Source organism: Anneissia japonica, unplaced genomic scaffold (assembly GCF_011630105.1).
Source record: "Anneissia japonica isolate Jap-2015-1 unplaced genomic scaffold, ASM1163010v1 scaffold1147_len264814_cov175, whole genome shotgun sequence".
Classification (NCBI taxonomy): domain Eukaryota; kingdom Metazoa; phylum Echinodermata; class Crinoidea; order Comatulida; family Comatulidae; genus Anneissia; species Anneissia japonica.
The window spans coordinates 49079-70807 of record NW_022697771.1 but is presented as its reverse complement, the minus strand read 5'-3'; the positions used below and the strand labels follow the sequence as shown (position 1 = coordinate 70807).

Below are 21729 nucleotides of genomic sequence, written 5' to 3'. Positions count from 1 at the left end.
TAATAATAATAATAATAATAATAATAATAATAATAATAGTAATGATAATACTACTACTACTACTACTAATAATAATAAAAATAACAACAATAATTTATAAAGCGCAAATATCACTAAACCGAAGTAAAAATCAAAGACGCTGTGCATGTTCAGATGTTAAAACAGTGGGTTTTGAGATGGTCTTAGCAACTGAAGGTGAGTCAGTAATATGTTTTGGGAGGGAGTTCCAAAGTGTGGCAGCTGTTAAAAATGATCTGGTGCCCTGTTAACTTGGCTACTTGTACTAAAGAAGGATACTTCCAAACCAATATTTGATTTTGTGAGTAACCGTGTGTACTGACCTGAAACAAAATAAACAACAATAATAATAATAATAATAATAATAATAATAATAATAATAATAATAGTAATAATAATAATACTACTACTACTAATAATAATAATAACAACAACAATAATTTATAAAGCGCCAATATCACTAAACCGAAGTAAAAATCAAAGACGCTGTGCATGTTCAGATGTTAAAACGGTGGGTTTTGAGATGGTCTTAGCAACTGAAGGTGAGTCAGTAATATGTTTTGGGAGGGAGTTCAAAAGTGTGGCAGCAGTTAAAAATGATCTGTGGCCGTAGGATTTGGTATTAACTCTTGGAACAATGAAAAAATTAACGTCAGAAGAACGGAGGGTATAATAATAATAATAATAATAATAATAATAATAATAATAATAATAATAATAATAATAATAATAATAATAATAATAATAATAATAATAATAATAATAATAATAGTAATAATAATAATAATATAATAATAATAGTATAATAATAATGATAATAATAATAATAATAATAATAATAATAATAATAATAATAATAATAATAATGATAATAATAAATAAGAATATGAAGAAGAAGAAGAAGAAGAAGAAAAGGAAGAAAAAATGATGTGCATATTTAATTGCAACCATCAGGTCAATGAGAATTATGGAGCTGTACATAGGCACAAAAGAGTATAGAAATTCTAGGCAGTCTAAAATGTGCAGGTGGATCAGAATCGTTTTGATTTAGAGTGAAGCTGGTACAGCATCCCTACTGGATGTTTTTCATTTTATTTCCAGTATTTATTTGCCTTCCTAAGAATATTTATAAGTTTAAATTTCTAGATACATAAAAAAATGTATAGTTTAACAATAACTGAGTTCTTTTTACTAATTTTTATAATTAGTATAAAAATATGAAAGGGTTGTACTAGACAGCAGCAGCCCGTCATCTTTACAGAACGAATTATATTCTTTAAATTTCTAGATTCATTATTTATATTTTGTATATTTATTCACAACTTAATTTAGCTTGAATAAATTATATAAGGTGTTAGTATTATAAAGGAGGTACTAGACAGCACTGCCAGTCATCTTTATGCAGAGCGAACTTTACCAGCACTATTTCACAAATAAATGAGTCATCGAAAGAAACAGCACACATAAAATATGCAAACAGACCCACAATGATAAAGTCTTGATATTTAAACGTCATTCTGCTTCAATCAGTTGAAGTTGAAGCTTAAAATTGCGGACCATCGGTAATCGATTTCGCAGGCGGTGATTGGAGCATAACCTATCGAACCTGCTTTGTTTCCTGTATGCCGCACCTTTGTAGGCAAGCATAGGCCAAACCAAAGAGAAAGGCCTACCATCCCAAACAAGTACACCTTAGTTTAGGAAATATGGCTCGGTGGTATTCGTTGATTTATTTCTTTATAATTCTACAGTCAATTTATGGTAAGTTTTTTTTTTTTAAACATTTTTTCTTTCAAGTTTTGCTTACTAGTTTACACGAACGGCCTAATGAATATTTTTAAAATGAAACGCAACATTAGAAATGTTTAAGTTTGTATGTTTTTATTATTTATTAATGGCTAAATAATTGTACACTTAATTTATGTCGCCTTTGTAAACTTGTAAACAAATCTTTAGTAACTATATTAGTGCTAGATAAGTTCACACGATAAGCCTAAAGATTTTCAACGAATCGCTACGGTAGAAATATTACGTTGTTTGTAAGCCTATCATGCGACAACTTGTATATTTATCTAATCTAATACTGTAAGAAGGTGATGCATAGGTATATGATAGTAAATGGTTCTATACTGTTTTTGGATAACGTACCCAAAGTATATTATACCAGGGAGTTGTTATAGTGACTATAACAACTCCCTGATTATACACTGTAGCCTATATCATCCATTAGTAGTCATAATAGAAAGCTTACAATATATTTCTTTTTATTATTTCTTTATATATAAAAATCGCATAAAACTTTCGACAGGGCTACAAACATCACATCTGCAATAAATTATAATCTCATAGGCCTATTACGGCCTATTACTCTCATAACGTTATTCCCGAATGGAGACAGTGGTGGCGCCGGCAGGGGGAGGGGGATTCTTCTTCCCCTTTGGACAGGCCTAGATCCCTGTCGTCTGACTAGGTCGTCGGATCAAAAATAAAAAATAAAATAATTTGCCTATCATAAACGTTATTTTGACTTCCAATTCCTAATATTTTGGTTTAAAGGCACATTTTGGACCATACTAAGCCATAAAAACTCTCCCTGAACCCTACATGAGAGTTTTTATTTCGGGTCGTCGAATTTGAATCATGGTTCATCCTTTAAGATATGGCTTTTAGCAGTTTTACTTTATTTTAAAAATTACTTCTAAAATATATGTTGTAAAATAGGTATTGTATTTAATAATTATATTAATTAAACTCGGTTAGAACCACAAATGTCTCCATGACTAACAATTTGAACGTCTTACTATGGCAACAAAAGTACAAAAATATATATATTTTTTTAAATTTAGTAATAATGCAATTTTTTCCTAATTTTATTTCATTTCTTCTCTAGCTATATTTACATATTAGCATAGCTTTAATTTTTTAAATTCTATCAAAATTCGTAGTTACAAGCAAACAAGATTAATCTTTCAGATGTTAAGATGATATCGAACATTGTTAAGAGATAGATACACTCACAGATAACTAGAATAGTGATGGTAATAATGATAATGATGATGATTATGATTCTAAGGATGATGTTTATGATGGTAACAATAATTATGACATAATTGAAATGGTATTGAGACAGATAAATCGTACTAATACTAGTACTGTTGTGACAATAGTAAGTCTATGCGTACTTATGATGATGTCGATAAAGGTAATGGTAACAACAGATCAACTAAATTAACAGAGTACCAAAAAAAATGTACCAAATAAACAGAATCTTGAATCCTGAATAACATGAAAATGAATTGATTATTGAAGAGTAAATTGTGATGGTAATACCGCTACCTAAATTACATTGATAAACAGTATCGGTTTATTCTGCCATCATATTTATTATCACCATTTTATTTTAGAGGTCGTTGCCACGACAAATTATTTTGCTTAGAAACACGGTTAAGCTGCCGTTGAGCAGTGTGGCTTAAGTTTTAAGTCCAGTCGATTATTTGAGTCCTTGCTTCGAGCCTTTCACTCTTTACTTTGAACTTTAGGTCTATCTTGGTCAACGAGGTGATGATGGAAAGTTCTGTTCTGCATAATTATAGGCCTATAGATACATTAAAATTAATAGATCATCAAATAAAAGGATACATAAATCATTATTATTAGTTGTAGGTCTCAGTCATAGTTTCTGTAAAATCGGTATCGCCGATGACAGCTTTTGGCGACGCTGATTGGATGGTCTAATCGAGGAGCCTTTCCTATTGCGTAGGAGATATCTACGTAGTGTATAACAGTGAAACACTGCAGCGGTAGTTATACCTCCCCGGTGTAGCGGCGATTTTATGGAAACTCGGCTTTATTCAAACACCTTTTCATCTGCATTATTTTAACAGTACTGTAGTCCCACTTGTTACAATGGATCAGTTAGTTAATCAATTATCTATGCTTTGCTATGCCCAAACGCATAAAAAAAAAAGGGGGTGGACCACTCCGGACTGTAAAATCAGAGCTCCAGTTTCGACTTTACCATAGCATAATATTATTCCTTTCCCCCATTGGTGAAACCTCACCTGGATTTGGTATTCCAAGAGATCATCATTCTGAATGGTGAATTAACAATGCAGCACGTCTATATTATTGTTTCGGGCCTTTCAAATCCACGTAGCTTCTTTTGTCACCACTGTTCTCAACAATCTCTCCCGGTTTGGATCCGAGCACCCGCCGCCAGTCATCGGTAAATACAATGATATAGGACTTGCCAACTAATCCCAAACCTCTATTGAGATTATACCAATATTGAGCATTGACAAACAAATGTTAACACAATATAAAGTGACAGTGTCACAATTTAATGCTTAAAGATTAGGCAGTGACTACAACAGTCTTTTAAAATACTAATTTCGTTTGGATGTTATTGTCCTATAAACAGATGCAAATAACATCCAAACATCCGTTTATAATACTGTTGTAAAAATAGCCACTGCTTGAATATTAAATATCTATCGTAAAAGTCATTTTAAAATTCATAGGCCTAGACGAATATTATCATGAAGAAAGAGTACTGGTGGTAGGCCTACATGATATTGACGGTCTTGCAAAAAAATAAAAAAACAAATATTCGGATATGACCTTGACATTGCATTGCTATCTAAAATTACGCTGTTCAATGTGGTTGTGATATTGTTTTGGTAATTATTTGGTTTGGAGATGGAGACGGTGGGATTTTATGAAATCTATCTAACCCCCTAATTAACTAATTATGCCTTTATAAATAGTGACGTAGTACAAAATTTCATTTGGCATGTGTTATTATTCCTAAAGACACAATACAAATACCGGTTCTGTACTCTTGAGAGAATCAACAGTTGCAATGATTTGTAAAAACAGAAAAAGGATTATATCAGTGCCAGTATAGATTGTTGTCTCATTCCCCGGATGTGAAATCATTGTTGTCGACACAATGAAGCAGGAGAATATCTTTTAATATTTTAAAATCAATAAACAAACATGATGATATAAGTAGGTAACACTAGACACAAACAGTATTGGCAAACTATTGTAAGAAGTTGCTATTGTTCAGAAACCACCAACAGCTGAGTAACAATGTAACAATAAGGAAGAGGTCATTGTCACGAAACATATGGACATTTCATAAGCAGTAATTCATATATTACCACCACCGACAAACATATTTCATTTTCGGTTTTTATTCAATTATAATTATTATTAAGATATTCATGTTTAATGGAGGTTATACACATTGGCACAAACACTACGCAACACAAATTAAAATTATTTATTTGATAACAGAGAGAGTAAATTGCGTTCCATAAATACATATGCGCATACGGTAAACAATTATAATATCAGCTAGCATGACCAACAATGCACAGTCATCTATCTTACAAATATTGGAATAAATTTTATAGGATAAAAACGAGGGGTGTGTATTATGCATCAGTCTATTGTATACAGTGTTTTGGATCAAAATAAGGCCTCATAGCTTACCAATCTAATGAAAGAGTGAACTTTGTGTGCATGTGAAGATGATCTGGTATGCCAGTAAAGCATCTAGGATTCTGAACCCATGCCGCTCCCATCCCACCCGCACTCCCCACTGGGAAGTGAATATCCTGCCACTAGAAAAAAAAAAAAACAAAAAAAAAAAAAAAAAACAAACAAAAAAAAAAACAAAAAAAAAACAACCCATGTAAATATAATTAAATACACGACTTCATATAAGAATAAATATATGCCCGATAATAAATACTAATTCAATTAGTCCACACTTAAAAGCTGCCTTCTCCAGTGACTTCAAGTATGCTGTACCACATTTTTATCAAATGACAATCATTGTAACAGACACTAGTCAAATAAATTAACGCTTTAATACAATTATCTCCACCTAAATGTGTTTTTTTTAATGCATGTAGTATTTGTTTTGTGAATTTAAAACAAAATAGGCATTATTATGAAATTATGAAAATAATCTCTAAGTGAAAACATAATTTTTTTTAAATAGGCCTACTCGTTCCATCGATTATGTTTTATTATGTATTATTTTTCAACATACTTTGATGTAATAATGACAATGGTCTTATCAAGAAGATATATAAGCTTTATTTTGTTGGTAGTAATACATACTGAATACTGATCGCCTGTCTGTCTGTCTGACTGACTGACAGGTGTTACTCGTTAGCCTACAAACAGAAAATGAATAATTGAATTGATTGACGATTGATGGTTTAAATCAACACACTGACACTGGATGTAACTATGACTCCAGTAAAGACACACTTGAAATTAACTAATGTATATCGCTATGTTTAATTCAAAGTGTATCTTTAGGTAAAAAATCTAGTGACGACTTATCAACGCTTAATCCTCTTTTCCTGCATTTCTTTTTTTTTGTAATCATTACAGCTCAAGAGAACAAGATATGGGTACTGACTGGTGATTCGGTCACTTTCACTGTTCCGGATGTCGATGAAACGTCTATCAATGGACTTGTATGGGAGAAAGATCGTAATGAAATTTACGAATGGGCCAATCAGGACGTACGCAATCTGACAAACGTTACCGTTGAAGATTCTGGGAATTATGAATGTTACTATTCCAATCCTGAATCGAGCGAGGCAGACTTACAACTTTTGAAAAGGTTCAGTCTGGATGTTATCGGTAAGATATACTAAACGAGATCTAGGCAATAAATAGGCCCACGAGGCAAGTTGCAAAAAAACCCAGTGACACCTGACCAGGAGGCGACGGTTCCTGACTAGAAATAGTTCGTTGATGTGTTTGTTTTGACAATACTGTTGTTTTAAATATTCCGAAATATGTTTGTGTATGTTTAGAACCTTTCATTCAAAAAACCTACGATTAAACAACCAAAGTTGAATCCTGAATCTTCAAATCTATATTGCTGTGCATTATTATTTCCAAGATATCATAATCATGGTTTTACTTTGTTACATTAGAGAGATTTCAGATAACGGTTTTTCGAACCTCTCTTTTGGGCATCTCGCTCAACGGTTTTCAAAACGGCAAATTGTCTCTCGGTGAATGGCATCCTTGACGGTAAAATGTTTTATTAGCGAATTGACATGTAGATAAAACGTCTGTCGATCAAATCTAATATGCCAATGGAAAATTTTGCAGGCAATCTGTTGACAAAACTTAGTTTCCAGCTCAGTAACTTTCATCACCGATTTTAGAAAACTTCGTCTCTATTTTATTTGTTGTCCATAGCGGATTTTGAAAACAACTTGACACCATTGATTATCTCTCTAGTTTTATCAAGGATTTCTGAAACTCTCTGTCTTTAAAAAGCACGTTTTCTAAAAACATTCTAAAAACGAATCTAAGGTATAGTTGTCTAAATGTCACCATAACGTTTGTACTGAAGTATTTGGAGGTTGTTGTAACAGGTCATTCACGTGGGTCTATGTCGATGCTGATACATTAAAAATAAGCATGTATGTAAACATGTATATAAACATATATAGTGCTTCCATAGTTAAGATTGGTACCACATTTATGAGACTTCAGATGCCAGCATTTATTTATTTTATTAAGTAGAAGCGGTTGTAGGCTATATTTATCAAAATCTATCTATAATCTATATTTATAAAGACGTAAATTATGCCTAAAAGGCATCTTATGGATTAAGAACAGAATCTCAATATTGGTTTGCATTTCCTTTTAGGCCTAATTTATGTCTTTATAAAATATAGATTTAACACCGATTTTGATAAATATAGCCTACTGTGCCGCAATTCTATGGAGAAAACAACGCCACGCGACGCGCGCGCAACGGATCGTTTTTATGGACGATCCGTTCAGACTGCTAGCGTACCGACAAGCAGCAGACGGCGTCACGTCGTCTAACGCTCACAGGTAACGAAGTTAGATTCGTCGCACGGCGCCGTGAGTTCCCGGCGTTATAAGGTTTTAACTTAATGCCTGTCTCTTATACACATCTAGATGTGTATAAGAGACAGATTTAAGGATACGTCAAATTATATAACATTACGCAAGCTGCTGATGATGATGATAATATTGGTGATGGTGATTTTTTAAAATCTTCAATCAATGACAAACTCTGCTTGACAATGGCGCCCCTCAAACAAGAACCATATTAAATAACACAGGAACCACTGATTAATCTCAGATAAGATAGTATAATACAGGAACAACTAAGTATTGAGCACTAAAGTTACAATCAGGATTATAATGGAGAATGATTGTCAGATATACTAGCTTAAAGCTAGTTTAGATTTTGGGAGAAAAAAAAAATCCCCAAGACACTGAAGTTGGAATCAGGTATTTTTTACCCATCAAGTTACAGGTTGATGTTGATGATGATAATTATTAATTTTACCTATGTTTTGCATGCTTTTAGAGCGTAAACTCGATGTGATCATATTTGCGGGCCTAGAGGTAAATGAGAATCAGTTTGGAAACGCAAAATGTGTGATACAGGGAGACCCGCTACCGAACACCGACCAAGTCTGGCTGCAAACCCCAGACGGTGGCCGGACAAAGCCAACTGATTATGTAGTACACGCAGCTAACTTTACGGTTGAGATGGAGTTCACAGAAATAAATGTATGGAATAAAAAGAAATATACTTGTAGCGTTGGCACGGACAGCACGAGTGTGAATCAATCCATCTATGGACAGGTCTACAGTAAGAATAATAATAATTGATTTTAAAATTTATCCAATATTATTGAAAAACCATTATCATCCTTATCATATCATTACCAATAACCATTTTCATTATTATTATCATAATCAGTATTCATCATCATCATCATCATCATCATCATCATCATCATCATCATCATCATTATCATCATCATTATCATCATCATTATCTTTATTAACATTACCAATACTAATATAATAATCACTTTTTGGTATTCATAAATATCATTATTTACAATAATAATTATTTTTGTAATTATCCTTATCATATTTTGTAATTGCAGAGACTCCACGACTTCATTTGCCACCAAATGTTGTAGTCACCAACGACAGTCTAACAGTGTCTTGGAAAGCGTGGCCAGATACTGATATTGGCGAAATTGGCGACGGACCAATAGTCAAATACAGTGTACTGTATAACTGCACAAATTCTAGCTCAAAGTACATTGGGGCCGGCGTTGATGGATCTACTACCTCAATGGATGTGTTTATTTCCGAATTATCCATAAAAAGAGGGTATTTGTGCACCTTCTTTGCGATCCCATCACGCCCGGGAAATGGTGGAGAAGGACCCTTCATGACTGGCGCTGCCAAGACTGTGTACATACCGTGTCTAAGTACGTGTTATTACTCGTGTAGGCTGTATAGAAATAACTCTGTGGAAATAATGAAGAGGGAGATGAATTAATTATTGAAATTATTGTATTATACGAAAGAGAGGGAATTAAGTGTTTGAAGAAACCATTCATATGCCTATATAGTTTGAATGGCGAGGATACTGGTGATGAATACAATGATGATGATGCTAATGAAGATTACTAATGACTAGGATGATGATGACGATGATGATGATGGTGATGATGAAAATGATAATTATGGTGATTGTGATGATGACAATGAGGATTAAAATGCTGACGATAATGATGAATATTATCTATTATTATCTATTATTATTATTATTATTATTATTATTATTATTATTATTATTATATTATTATTATTATTATTATTATTATATTATTATTATTATTATTATTATATTATTATTATTATTATTATTATTATTATTATTATTATTATTATCATTATGTTAAAATGGTAATACTCCTAATGATATAGATAATAATCATCATGGGTTTCTCAACACCATTTCTTTAAACCCTCTGACGTACAATTTGTTCCATCCTCTTACTTACAACACAACATTATAGACCTACGTAGGTAAGACTTGTTGCTGGGCACCGTATAAGAATATTAATATAATTTAATATAATAAACGATAATACATTTACTGTTTTCTTTACTGTATCAAATCCTTTCATAAACAGAACCACACAGTTCACCAACCGACGTACGTGTGACCCTAAACGGAACTGACACAATTCAAGTTGACTGGGAGGTAGGTATACTAATTGTGACGTCACTTCCTCCAAGACATGACTTTCATATTTCACATCATTGAAATCGTTAACTTAATGCCATCTTAATTATAAAATGCTAATAATATGAATTCATTCTTAAATAATATACTGTAGTTTTTAATTACCCGGCATGTCTTCAAAGAAATTTGTCAAGACATAATTTGTATGTTTTGCTGATATGAATAAAATAAATAAAAATACTATATAATATATTCTTATATTATATATTATATTATATTTATTATATTATATTATATTATATCTGTCTCTTATACACATCTAGATGTGTATAAGAGACAGTATATATATACTTATATATAATATATCATTTAATGTTAATTATCCAACTACAATATACATAACAAAACGTTTAGGACAGTTAAAGAAAATAAATTTTCAATAACCAATGAAGAGCAAACTGACTCTTTAAAAAAGAAACAAAAAAGAACTATGTGCAATGTTACAAACTTTTTTTAAAAGTATGTGATATATGACCATACGTATATTATTGTAATGAAGAACTTTGAATAAAATACCGGTAACTTTCAACGACTTTAATGTCAAAATTAATAGGCGCATTTGTGTGCCAATTAAGTAACATTAAAGTGTGTTCGCACTAACGTATAGCCAGGGAGCATTCATAACACACTACATCCTTGCTTTATCATCTTCAACAAGAAAAGCCCTATACTTTGCTACCAGATATTCAGCATTTGAACAGGGTTTTATAAGAGATAATTGTAAAACATTTAATCATAATGTTTAATAAGTTTAATTTATCAGGTACAAGCAGTAACTGTAACACCTACGTAGGTTTTCTTATTACCTTTTTGTTGAGTTTAATAAAAGGAAGCTAATTCCGGAAATGTCGTGGTTTCGGACCAAGGTTGAATCTTACAATGTAATTCCTACTTTAACGGATATTCATAGAGTATAGACCTATTTATTTATTTTTTTTAAAATTTCAATTTTGTAGTCGTCATTGTAAAATAACGGCATCAAAGCTGAATTGTGCATTAGCGTTAGTATGGAGAAAAAAAACCAATTACAAGTAGCACAGTAGCCAATGATTTTACAGTAGCCAATTTCTAAATTGCAAAAGCATGGCATCAAAATTACCAATTATTATTATTATTATTATTATTATTATTATTATTATTATTATTATTATTATTATTATTATTATTATTATTATTATTATTATATTATTATTATTATTTTAATTCTTGATCATCATTTACATTATTATTATTATTATTATTATTATTATTATTATTATTGCTTTTATTATTATAATTATAATTATTATTATTATTTTAATTCTTTATCATCATTTATATTATTATTATTATTATTGCTTTTATTATTAATTAAATGTATTACTGTATGTAATATATTATTATCTATTAGGCCTATTATCATCATCATCGATCATTATTATTATTATTACTATGTTGTCATATCCTCATAGGGTATTTCAAACAACGACTGGCACTGCGAAGCAACAAAATCGTACCTTGTGATGTATCACATAATCTCTTCTCCGACTGACAGTTTTAGTCAAGAAGTGGACAATCACCATTCCACCGCTGAACTGAAAGTCGATAATGGATGTGCAACTTACGTAATCAGTGTAGCGGCGAAAAATCAAGATATGACAGGGGTTAGCTCAACAGCCGTTAATGTGTCAACTACGGACTCATGTGAGTGATTTGGTTTCAGTGACGAATGAACCTTTTCATATCCTCAGTGCGTCAACTAAAGTAATTGCGTTTTATTCGCTAGTGACGCGTTTAGTTTTATGAATGCGTTAACTAAACTGATGCAAACTGTAGTAAATGACGCCTTCCGTAAAAACCATATATCACGGATATGTCATTTTTTAGTAAACTGTGTATCATTATGAAGGTTATATTAGGTATTTGACCTATATAGTTACAATCTTGGCCTTGGTCATAATGGATTATATCGATTTAACACCACTTATAGTGTGAAAGACCTCAGCTAATCACAAAACACACAGGCCTAATTTAATGTTATTTATACTGGTTTTAATGATATGGTTGTAGCCTCGGACTAAACTGAGCAAAGAGATTAACTTCTGCATTTGTTGAGACAAACATATTTATCTCTTCTTTTTACATAAATCATAACATTGATAATTAATAAGCAATAAAATAAAAAAAAATCGATTACAATCAATCATAATCAATCAATAATCCAATCAATAATTTAAACAATCATTCAATCTGTCTTTATCAGTCTATCAACCAGCCAATCAATCAATCCATCAATTGGTTAATCGATCAATCAGTTTTCAAAACTACCACCAAACCAACCAACTAATCGATCAACTATTCAATCCGTCATCAAATGATCGATAGAATTGTAATATCTTAATTTCTTTATCATGAACATATCATGAATTTTTAAAACAGCTTTTCCTTAATGCCATATGAATGTAAAGCTGATGTATTTGCATGCATCATAAACCTTTTCGTTTATTCTTGTACTACAGGTATTCGTATTTCCGTAGTTGCAGTATCTGACAAACATGTTACGATTGCTTTGAAAACGCCAAATACCACAGTAGATTTGGTCAATAGCTACAAGGTATTATTTTAGTTTACACATAAATAAATATTGCATGTCTTCATCGGCTAACTTAGTTAGGGCCTATTCAGATTTGTTATGAGATTATAGTATTAAACTATTACCATAAATGTGATTATCAGTAATAATTGAATGTACTGTTTTGTTTTTATCAATAATAAATATTATATTTACTTCATTTTATTTCAATCATATTCATAATCCATTAGGTGACCTACCAGTGTTTGTACCGACTGTACGAAAGAGCACCAAGCCACAACACAACTATCAAAACCTCTATATTTCAAGCAGACACGAATATGTTCACCGTCACAGGTCTTCAGTCCGCTTGCCATTATAACTTTACCATCGAGCGCATCTCCAAATCGTCATTAGTGACGTCAGACACATTTTCCGAGGACACACTGCCCCCACCAGGTACTGTACTCTTTTCTTCTTTCCAGGCACACCCTGCTTCTAAGGGCGGAGGCGACGCCGTCTGCTGATTTTCGGTAGCAGACTGAACGGATCGTTTTTGAAAACGATCTGTTGAGAGCGCGACTTGGCGTTGCTTTTTGTATATAATCGCGTCGGACCGACGACCATCAGGAGAAGTGGGTACCCGGCTTTAATCTGTGTATTGAATATGAAGTTGAAATGAAAGCGAAAGAGAGTAACATTATTTTTCTAATAGCAAACAACAATAATATTAATATATTTAATAGTCTATTATCAGGAGTATCATTGTATTATTATTATTATTTGTATAGGTGTAATTTTGACCTACCTGACGTGGAAATGTACCGAATACTCAGTACATTTGAAAACAACTGCGAAAAAAATCGCAATTTGTTCTCGGGTGGGACTCGAACCCACGATCTCCAGATCACTAGCCTGGCATCATACCTCTAGACCACCGAGCTTGCGGCTGATGGCCAGGGTTGAATTCGAGTCCAAGTAAGCAGCGGGTACTGCAGTGTTGATAGTAATTGTTATTGTCGTGATGGAATAGACAATAACTGGAATTTGCAATATTATTATTATTATTATTATTATTATTATTCACTTCAATTCACCTTTTTAGGATCAATTCCACAGATAGATAGAACACAATACATCTACAGTACATTTATGCACACACACCCACTCACACACACACACACACATATATATATATATTATATATATATGTATGTATATATATATATATGTACATATAATATAGTTGATAATTGATAATTATATATATATATAATTATATTTATAAAACAATTATTTAAATAATTGATTAAGCATGTACATAAGACAGCAACATATCCCTAGTGTACTGCACCGATAGAACAATAACTTAATCCTCATCATGTACATGTTTTCAATTTTAATTAATATAATTTTCGTTTAATTGCTTATTAATTATTTTCTAGCTCTCGGAAAGCCCAAATTGATTGTCCTAAACAAAACAGCAACAACGATCACCGTGAAATTCAAACCACTCGACAATTACCCGTACATAAGGTATGACCGGCAAATAGGTATTCACATGTGTTCGTTGCATGGATACAGAACTAGAGATATTTCCAAATAAAAGCATAAGAAAAATATTTATTACCATGTCTCTGTGTAAGTTTGACGCTACAGATAATTATTATCTTGATGATTATTTAACATTTAGTTGGCGAGTAAGACTGGACTACGGACATTTTATGTTGATTTAAGAAGAATATCAAATAGCTACGAATGTGTTTTTTTTTTCAAACATGACAAAATCATCCAACTAAGATATCGTCAAATTTTGATGAATCCTACAAAATTCTATGGAACGAAACATCAGGCAGTCTGCTTGTTAGTTGTTTGCCTGTGGATTGTGATTCATTCCACCTTTTATATGTTTACGAAAATAGTTAATGGCACAATAATATTTATGGGAAATAAAATATCATGGCAAAAGGTCACTTTCTGCACACGAAGACTTTGAAATTATGTAGAATTATTCTCTATTTTGTTAGATTTCGGTAAATAAGTTTAATAGACCTCACGAACGACAGTGGCGTACACAATAAGATTTTTTTGTGCATCCATTTTCATCAAAAGTATAAACTTAACGAAACATTAGTAAATTTATTTTAGTAATAACAAAAATGCTTAACATGAGATACATAAAAAATATACACATCTAGGATAGTACAGGATATAATGCATACCATATAATTTTTCTAAAGTTTTCTTTTTTCCAAGAGACCAAGCTATTTGGTGCGTCATAGTAAATATAAACTTTAAAGCGAGCAAACACTTTAAATCAACCATACTACAACGTCGCAAGTAATAACATTAATAAGCCAATTCGTAGTGAACTGCGCATGCTCGTATCCAAGGTCAATCAAGGTCAATCGACCTTGATATAAGCATGCGCAGTTCTAACTACGAATTGGATTATTGATTTATCACAAAGAAATATCAATATTATATTAATCATACTACAACCGTTTTTCACCAGAAATTACTCGTTGCTTATAATGGAAAGCTCCCATTCGATTGAAAACGCATGGAACTTAACTTTTGAAAGTAAAACCATTGGTGCAACAGCGTATACCACGGCACAGTTTCCGCCTGACGTCGGTAATATCTATTTCACGATTGGCACAAGTGATGTTGAAGACGATCTTTATAACGCACCATTGGATCCTAAGAAATCATATTATGTTAGTTTAGCACCAATCGACTACAAGAATAAGGTGAGATTTATATTTACAAGCAATTAAACTTGAGCCGGATATTGTTTCCTGAGCTTTATATAATTATATTTCTTAGAATTTCTACGAATTCATGAAAGCATAATATTTGTTAATATCCATTTTATGACTTAATCCAAACACGATCAGCTGCAGCTGATAAGGTCATTTATCGACTTTTTATCAAAACACTTAAGAATAATGGAAACATTTGTCTTTTTGTAATCATTTTATCATTATTAGTAATATTTTTGTTTATTAATAATTAAAATATTAATAATTCATTATAATTATCATCATCGTCATCTTTATCATTATTAATATTAGTAGTATTATGTTTTATGTAACATACTCTGTCCAAAACATTATTGAATAAATGGGTTCGAAAAGAAAATAGAATATAGAGAATAAAAATATTAATATTATCATTATCATTATTGTATTTATTTTCCGTATATTCTATAATGAACGTCTACATTCATGACTTCTGCGTATCAATTTTTAAACATTATGTTTGTTTACAGGTTAATTTCGATTTGGTTGAATGGCAGAATGGGACAATTAGCTCTGAAATCGAATCTCAGCCATCAGTTCAATCTTGTAAATATCATGATATCACTATTATCATCATCTTTATCATTTTCTTTTTTATTACATTATTATCATCATCATTATCATTAAATTATTTGTTTTGGTATTGTTATAGCTGTTGTTATTGGTATTAGTAATAATATCAATGACTTTATTACTAATATTTGTTTCTTTTCTACAAAGTAATATAAATAAGACCATTGAATAGGACAGTGGTTGACAAAAATTATCAATGATTCCTCAACTTATTTTAATTGTGGTTTTAATTGAAAAACCTGCTCTATACTCACTATTGATGTGTTCGATCTGGTACCAGTCAGTTGATAAAATATTTTGTCTTGCTTTAGAATTCAATATTTTAGTTAAATGTTTGATAAATATCCTTTTAGATTCTTAGCATATACAGTGTAATTATCGTGAATATGTTCAACATGTTATCGCCAAATAAAAGTCAAATTAATAAAATTAATGCCTTTTATGATCTAAATTGAATCGTTTCTTAAATTTTTCAGCGAGTCTTGCAATTGGGCCAATGGTTCTAGGTCTTTTTGGATTGATTACGTTCCTTGTACTTGTTATACTGGGTTTGCTGGTGTATTTTAGGCGGCGTGGATCACACAAGTTCCTGGAACAGATGGGATCCCACCGTCCGACTCATCCACAAGAGTACATTGACATGGTAAAAGCACATTGACATTTTTCAAAAGTTATATTACTTGCTAGTGCCTATTTCTTTGGCTTGTATGTAAAAATGATGTGAATATTCCCAAATTAGGCCTATTTAAGACTGATTTATAATAAAGCAATTTTGCCTGGCCCCTTGTTTGGACTCGGTAGCAACACTGCAGCCAGTACCAACATAATCAGAAATATTGTCCCTTATATGCTGACACTGTCATGCAAAAGCAATTCGAGGTGCAGAGCGATCAAACTCCAATTAGAAACAAAATCTAACCAAGATTTAACCGAGGTTTTCAGCACAAAAATTAAGAACATTATCTTTCTTGTAAAAACTCAGTTCTACTGTATGTATGATTTTTATCAAAGAAAATTTTTTAAGCCAAAACAATCTTAAAATGTCTATGATGTAACCATGTATGAACAAATGTTAATGCTTTAACTATAATCATTTAATAATTGTGCTATTACATCATAATATGTAGTTTGTCCGTTTTGATTACATGACGAATATACCATCACTTTTGCACAGATTATTCAATAAATTTAGAAGGACGTCGTTGTACGTATAGAATATAATAAATATGTCTATTCTAACTAAAGGAGACCCTTCAGTTAACAGCCAACAGAGGTTCCGAATTTTATGAAGATATATGCGACTACACCAAAATCGCTTGGGAGGATCTAATGATTGATGCGAAAGTTATCGGTAGAGGCAATTTTGGAGAAGTTCGACTTGGACTTCTGAAGCATGAAGGGAAGAATAAGCAAGTCGCTATAAAGACATTAGCTGGTAGGAGTTTTACTTATATTTCTAATATACAGATTAGAGATAATCTTTCTTGGAAGTGGCTTTAGTGGGTAGCTACACATCATTTTAATTGACTGAAGTACAGGTCACCAAATATCTTTTGGCCCTGGGAAAAGTTCTGTCAGCCAAAAACGTAGAGATACATTGCAGAATATTCTTATAAATTTGCGTTTGTTTAAGATTTCCAACCAAAGAAAAAAAAAATCAGATATGAGTAAAGATGTTGAAAAACTTGTAAGATTAGGCATATCAGTGGTGGTGCTCTTAACAAGTTACTAGTCTCGTTTGGGACTTAATTACCAAAATAACGTTCAGTCTACGATGTTTTGGTTTAGAATATTTTATTTAATAAATTTTTAATATAAATTTTATGGTTTTTTTTCTAGCTTGTGAAAATCCGTATTACAGATTTTGTTTACAAACATGTTTTAGCGGCCAGGGTTAATCCTAACCAATAGGCTCGCTAACGCGGCCTCATAGCTTCTTCTTTTTTTTTTTTGCTAGAGCAGCCGAATGGTAGTGTATTCGAACGGTCTTTGGATCGAGTTCCGATGTAAACAAAATGTAATTTTAATTTCTATATGTTGTTTTTGTCTTGTGCACTAACAAAAAAGTCAACACACTTTTTGCAGAGAATGCCGTAAACAAAGCAAAAACAGACTTTTTGACAGAACTTAACATAATGGCGATGATTGGGGATCACGAGAATGTTATCCATCTTATTGGAGCGTGTATCAATGAAGGTAAGCAACAAAAACAAACTTATTACATCTTAATTTTTATGGATGAAGGAAAATTGAAGTTTGGTGTTTGTGTTGCTTAGCGCATATCCCAAGTTATAGGTTAACTCTAAAATAGGTAGTGTTTTTATACTAAGCAACTGTTGACAAGTGTTTTTCAATTAGACCTAATAACTTATTCGAATACTTGCAGAAAGTCGAATGTGCACACCTTGTTTCTTTATAAATCCTAGTAATTTAGATTGAGCCCTCGTTGACGGAGACCGATTTTCCTGTATCTCAATGTCAAAGACAGATGCGCATTTATTTACAAGGGGAAATTATAATTGAGATAATTATCACTGAACAAGAAATTATATATAAGCATAAGAACGTGTCTCTGAAGTTATATTAATGGACCTTTCCGCTAAGCTCCGCCCCTTGGATATTGTTGCTAAGGTCCCACAAGACGGCAGTGTTAAAACATACGCGGACACGTGCGTTTGTGGGACAACACGTGTGTTTGTAAGACGCGCGCGTATTCGTAGAGCTGTTCTGATTAGTCGGTTGTTAAGTTTGATTGACACTCCGGAAAGGTCTATTATCCTCTAATACCATATTGTGTTAAATGTGAGCGCTCCCGGCGTCCCCAATCCCCGTTTATTTAAAAACTAATGGACCGGTAATTGTTTTCCAGTTTACCACTGACCGAACATTTAGTTTACATGTTTAGTCCAATAGCACGCCCACGTTTCTGTACCTTGGTTGTACAATTTTAATGTGCGTTTTTTTCAGTCTAATACTACTTTTTAAAATTTTCGTTAGGTACTCTCTATGTGGCCATGGAGTATGCCAAGCACGGAAATCTTCTAACGTATTTGAAGCTTAGTCGAGAAGAACATTTATATTCGAACAGTTCGGCGATGAGGTCAAAGGACGACCATTTTATGTCCTCCATTAGTTCAGATCAGCTTTTGAAATTTTGCTGGGACATTGCTAAAGGAATGGATCACCTGACTAGTCGAGGGGTGAGATAATAAGATTTGACATGAGTTTCTTTTCTCAGATTATCAGATTTTCTTTGACAAATAAAAAACAATGTTGCATTTCCATATATCGAAGTTATTAAGTTGGACACACACAGTTCTGTGTGAACGCTGCCAACGCGATGTAAATACTGAGGAAAAATACTTATGCAATCATTACATTCAACTTTTATCTACTGTGACCTGCTGTCTATTTGTTTGATTCAAAGGAAGTAAAACGCATGTGGTTATGTTTTGACAGTAAAACTATATTTTCGCTCGTATATCTTGTTTCTGTACAATGTGCCTTGAAAGTTTGAATCAGGTCTTTCGTTTAGCTCATATCACTGATCACTTTAGTGACATATGTATGTATAATAAAAGTAATTAAAGCAAATATTAGAAACGTAATTTTATTGGATAGCTGATCTCGGTTGAGATAAAAATTGATCAGTAAAAGGTAAATTGTAAGCGTAATTTAAAGTCAGAAATAGAGTCAAAACTTTCGAACAACACTAGTCTTTCCTCAGAGGCAAGTGATACTGATTATAAGTATTATTCTTTTTTTCATTAATCAATATTTATCAGGTTATCCATCGGGATTTGGCAGCAAGGAACGTGTTACTTGATCACAACTTGACAGCGAAAGTATCAGACTTTGGTCTTTCTAGAGATGAAAATATGTACGTCATGACAACAACGGTAGGTGGCGCTGTCTTCTTAAATTTGTGTGTCCACAGCTTATAAGAGCATTATACAAAAAAAAAATACAACGACCAGACAGTGCTGATGTATTTTGTGCCTTGATGATTATGTTGTTCAAAATTAATAACATTTAAACTGATTAATAAAATATGATTAAGAAACGATAAACATTTCATATTCATAAAAACAATTCAGGACTTTCAGGACGAACCAGAAATCAACTTATTTATATTAAAACGTCGAGGAATCATGATATTAAAGTTATAATAGCCTAGTTATAACGATACATTATGAGAAATATAATCTTATTGATAATATAAGGTTTTTTTTTTAAATTAAGTAATGATATTTAGCTATTTTTGAATCCGTCAATTTTTTCTTATGTTTCGTAAAGCTTATTTAATATAGGAATACAAACAAATCGCCAATTTGTTCCCAAACGTGACTTAAACCAATAATACCTGCTTTCATGATGCCAGAAGTTCTCTTCATAGTTTCAAAAGTATAATTAATAGTTGATCATCTGATAGGGAATTTTACTTTTCAGTCCAATGGTATTGTTTGGGTTGTCTAAGAATGATTTATTGTTGGCTATATTTTTGTTTGTCGATATATTATTACAGTTTAGAATTCTGTATTACAGCACTCCTTAATGTATTTATTTCCTAATTATCTATATAGCCGGCGTCAGTTGGCGATGTTAAATGATTAAATTTTCTTGTGAGGTTTACCACCTTATTATAGATACCTTTGATTTGGCGACAGTGCTATTTGTAAAATATCGGAACAATTAATAGTTAGAACGAGAAGTTTTAGGGAAAGCCCCTTTTTTATCGCAAGTAATTGAAGACTAAAAGCAACCAATAATGATAGGAATGAAGCTGTAGCTTGGTGGTTAAGATGCCTAACACAGGGTCCTGAGCTCAAACATTGTCACTGCATAATTTTTTCTCATTAGAGAGTACAAAAACGTTAACGAATATGGTTACGTCATCAAATTTGTAGACAACCCTTCCCATACAATAGCATATATCTGTCACGACGCAGGCGATTTATGCCTTTTGAATGAATCAATGATCGTATTCATCTCGTACAGCATATTGTTAGGAATGTTTTAGGCTAGACTGGGCTCCAGTCCCTAATCTTTGTTTTTAAATCGATTTTGGAACAGTTTCTCGATATATACCGTCGCTAGTGGCGCTCTCCAAAATTAGCTAATACTAGGAAAACCTATAATTAGAGACTTGTGGCAAGTCTAGTTTTTAGGCACGATCATGCATTTTTATTATAACTGTTTTTGTTTTAGGGACGAGTACCCGTGAAATGGATGGCTCCGGAATCAATTATGTATCAAACATATACATCAAAAAGTGACGTGTAAGTATGTTTTATAAATAAAATGAGGCTTGTTATTCCAAAACCAGGGTAATGTCGAATAGCATAGAAGGATTCAACGGAGAGGGCGTCATAACCTTATTTAATATTAAACTATTATTACGTACGGTACTTTCGTAGAAGACTTTAAAAATGTTATATAAACATGTAATAGAAACAATGCTTGATTCCTAATGTTAATTTATATCGTCTCCAATTATACTTTCAACAAATTTCGCATCAACAAAGAATTGTTTGGCCTCAATAAAGCTAGGCTTTGTAAGGTCGTATATTCGCAGTATGAGGGAATTTAATCTAATAAGAACATTTTCGCAGAAGGTCTCTCCTATCCTTGATACAATCAGA

The 21729-nt window shown here is 32.1% G+C and overlaps 1 protein-coding gene across 2 annotated transcripts; it reads left to right on the top strand.

Moving 5' to 3' along the window:
• Positions 1–1347: 1347 nt before the first annotated feature.
• LOC117102338 (tyrosine-protein kinase receptor Tie-1-like) lies at positions 1348–21432 on the top strand. 2 transcript variants are annotated; one of them, XM_033242605.1, is made up of 17 exons: positions 1348–1779; positions 6433–6687; positions 8411–8698; positions 9003–9335; positions 10047–10117; positions 11611–11842; positions 12658–12752; positions 12962–13169; positions 14156–14246; positions 15226–15463; positions 15985–16060; positions 16564–16730; positions 17345–17522; positions 18173–18283; positions 19085–19287; positions 19873–19986; positions 21296–21432. In XM_033242605.1, the coding sequence occupies exons 1-17, from the start codon at positions 1725–1727 to the stop codon at positions 21368–21370; spliced, it is 2790 nt and encodes a 929-aa protein (XP_033098496.1). In that variant the 5' UTR covers positions 1348–1724; the 3' UTR covers positions 21371–21432. The 2 variants fall into 2 exon arrangements, with proteins under 2 accessions (XP_033098496.1, XP_033098494.1); XM_033242603.1 differs by having other exon boundaries at positions 1351–1779; positions 17333–17522.
• Positions 21433–21729: the final 297 nt, after the last annotated feature.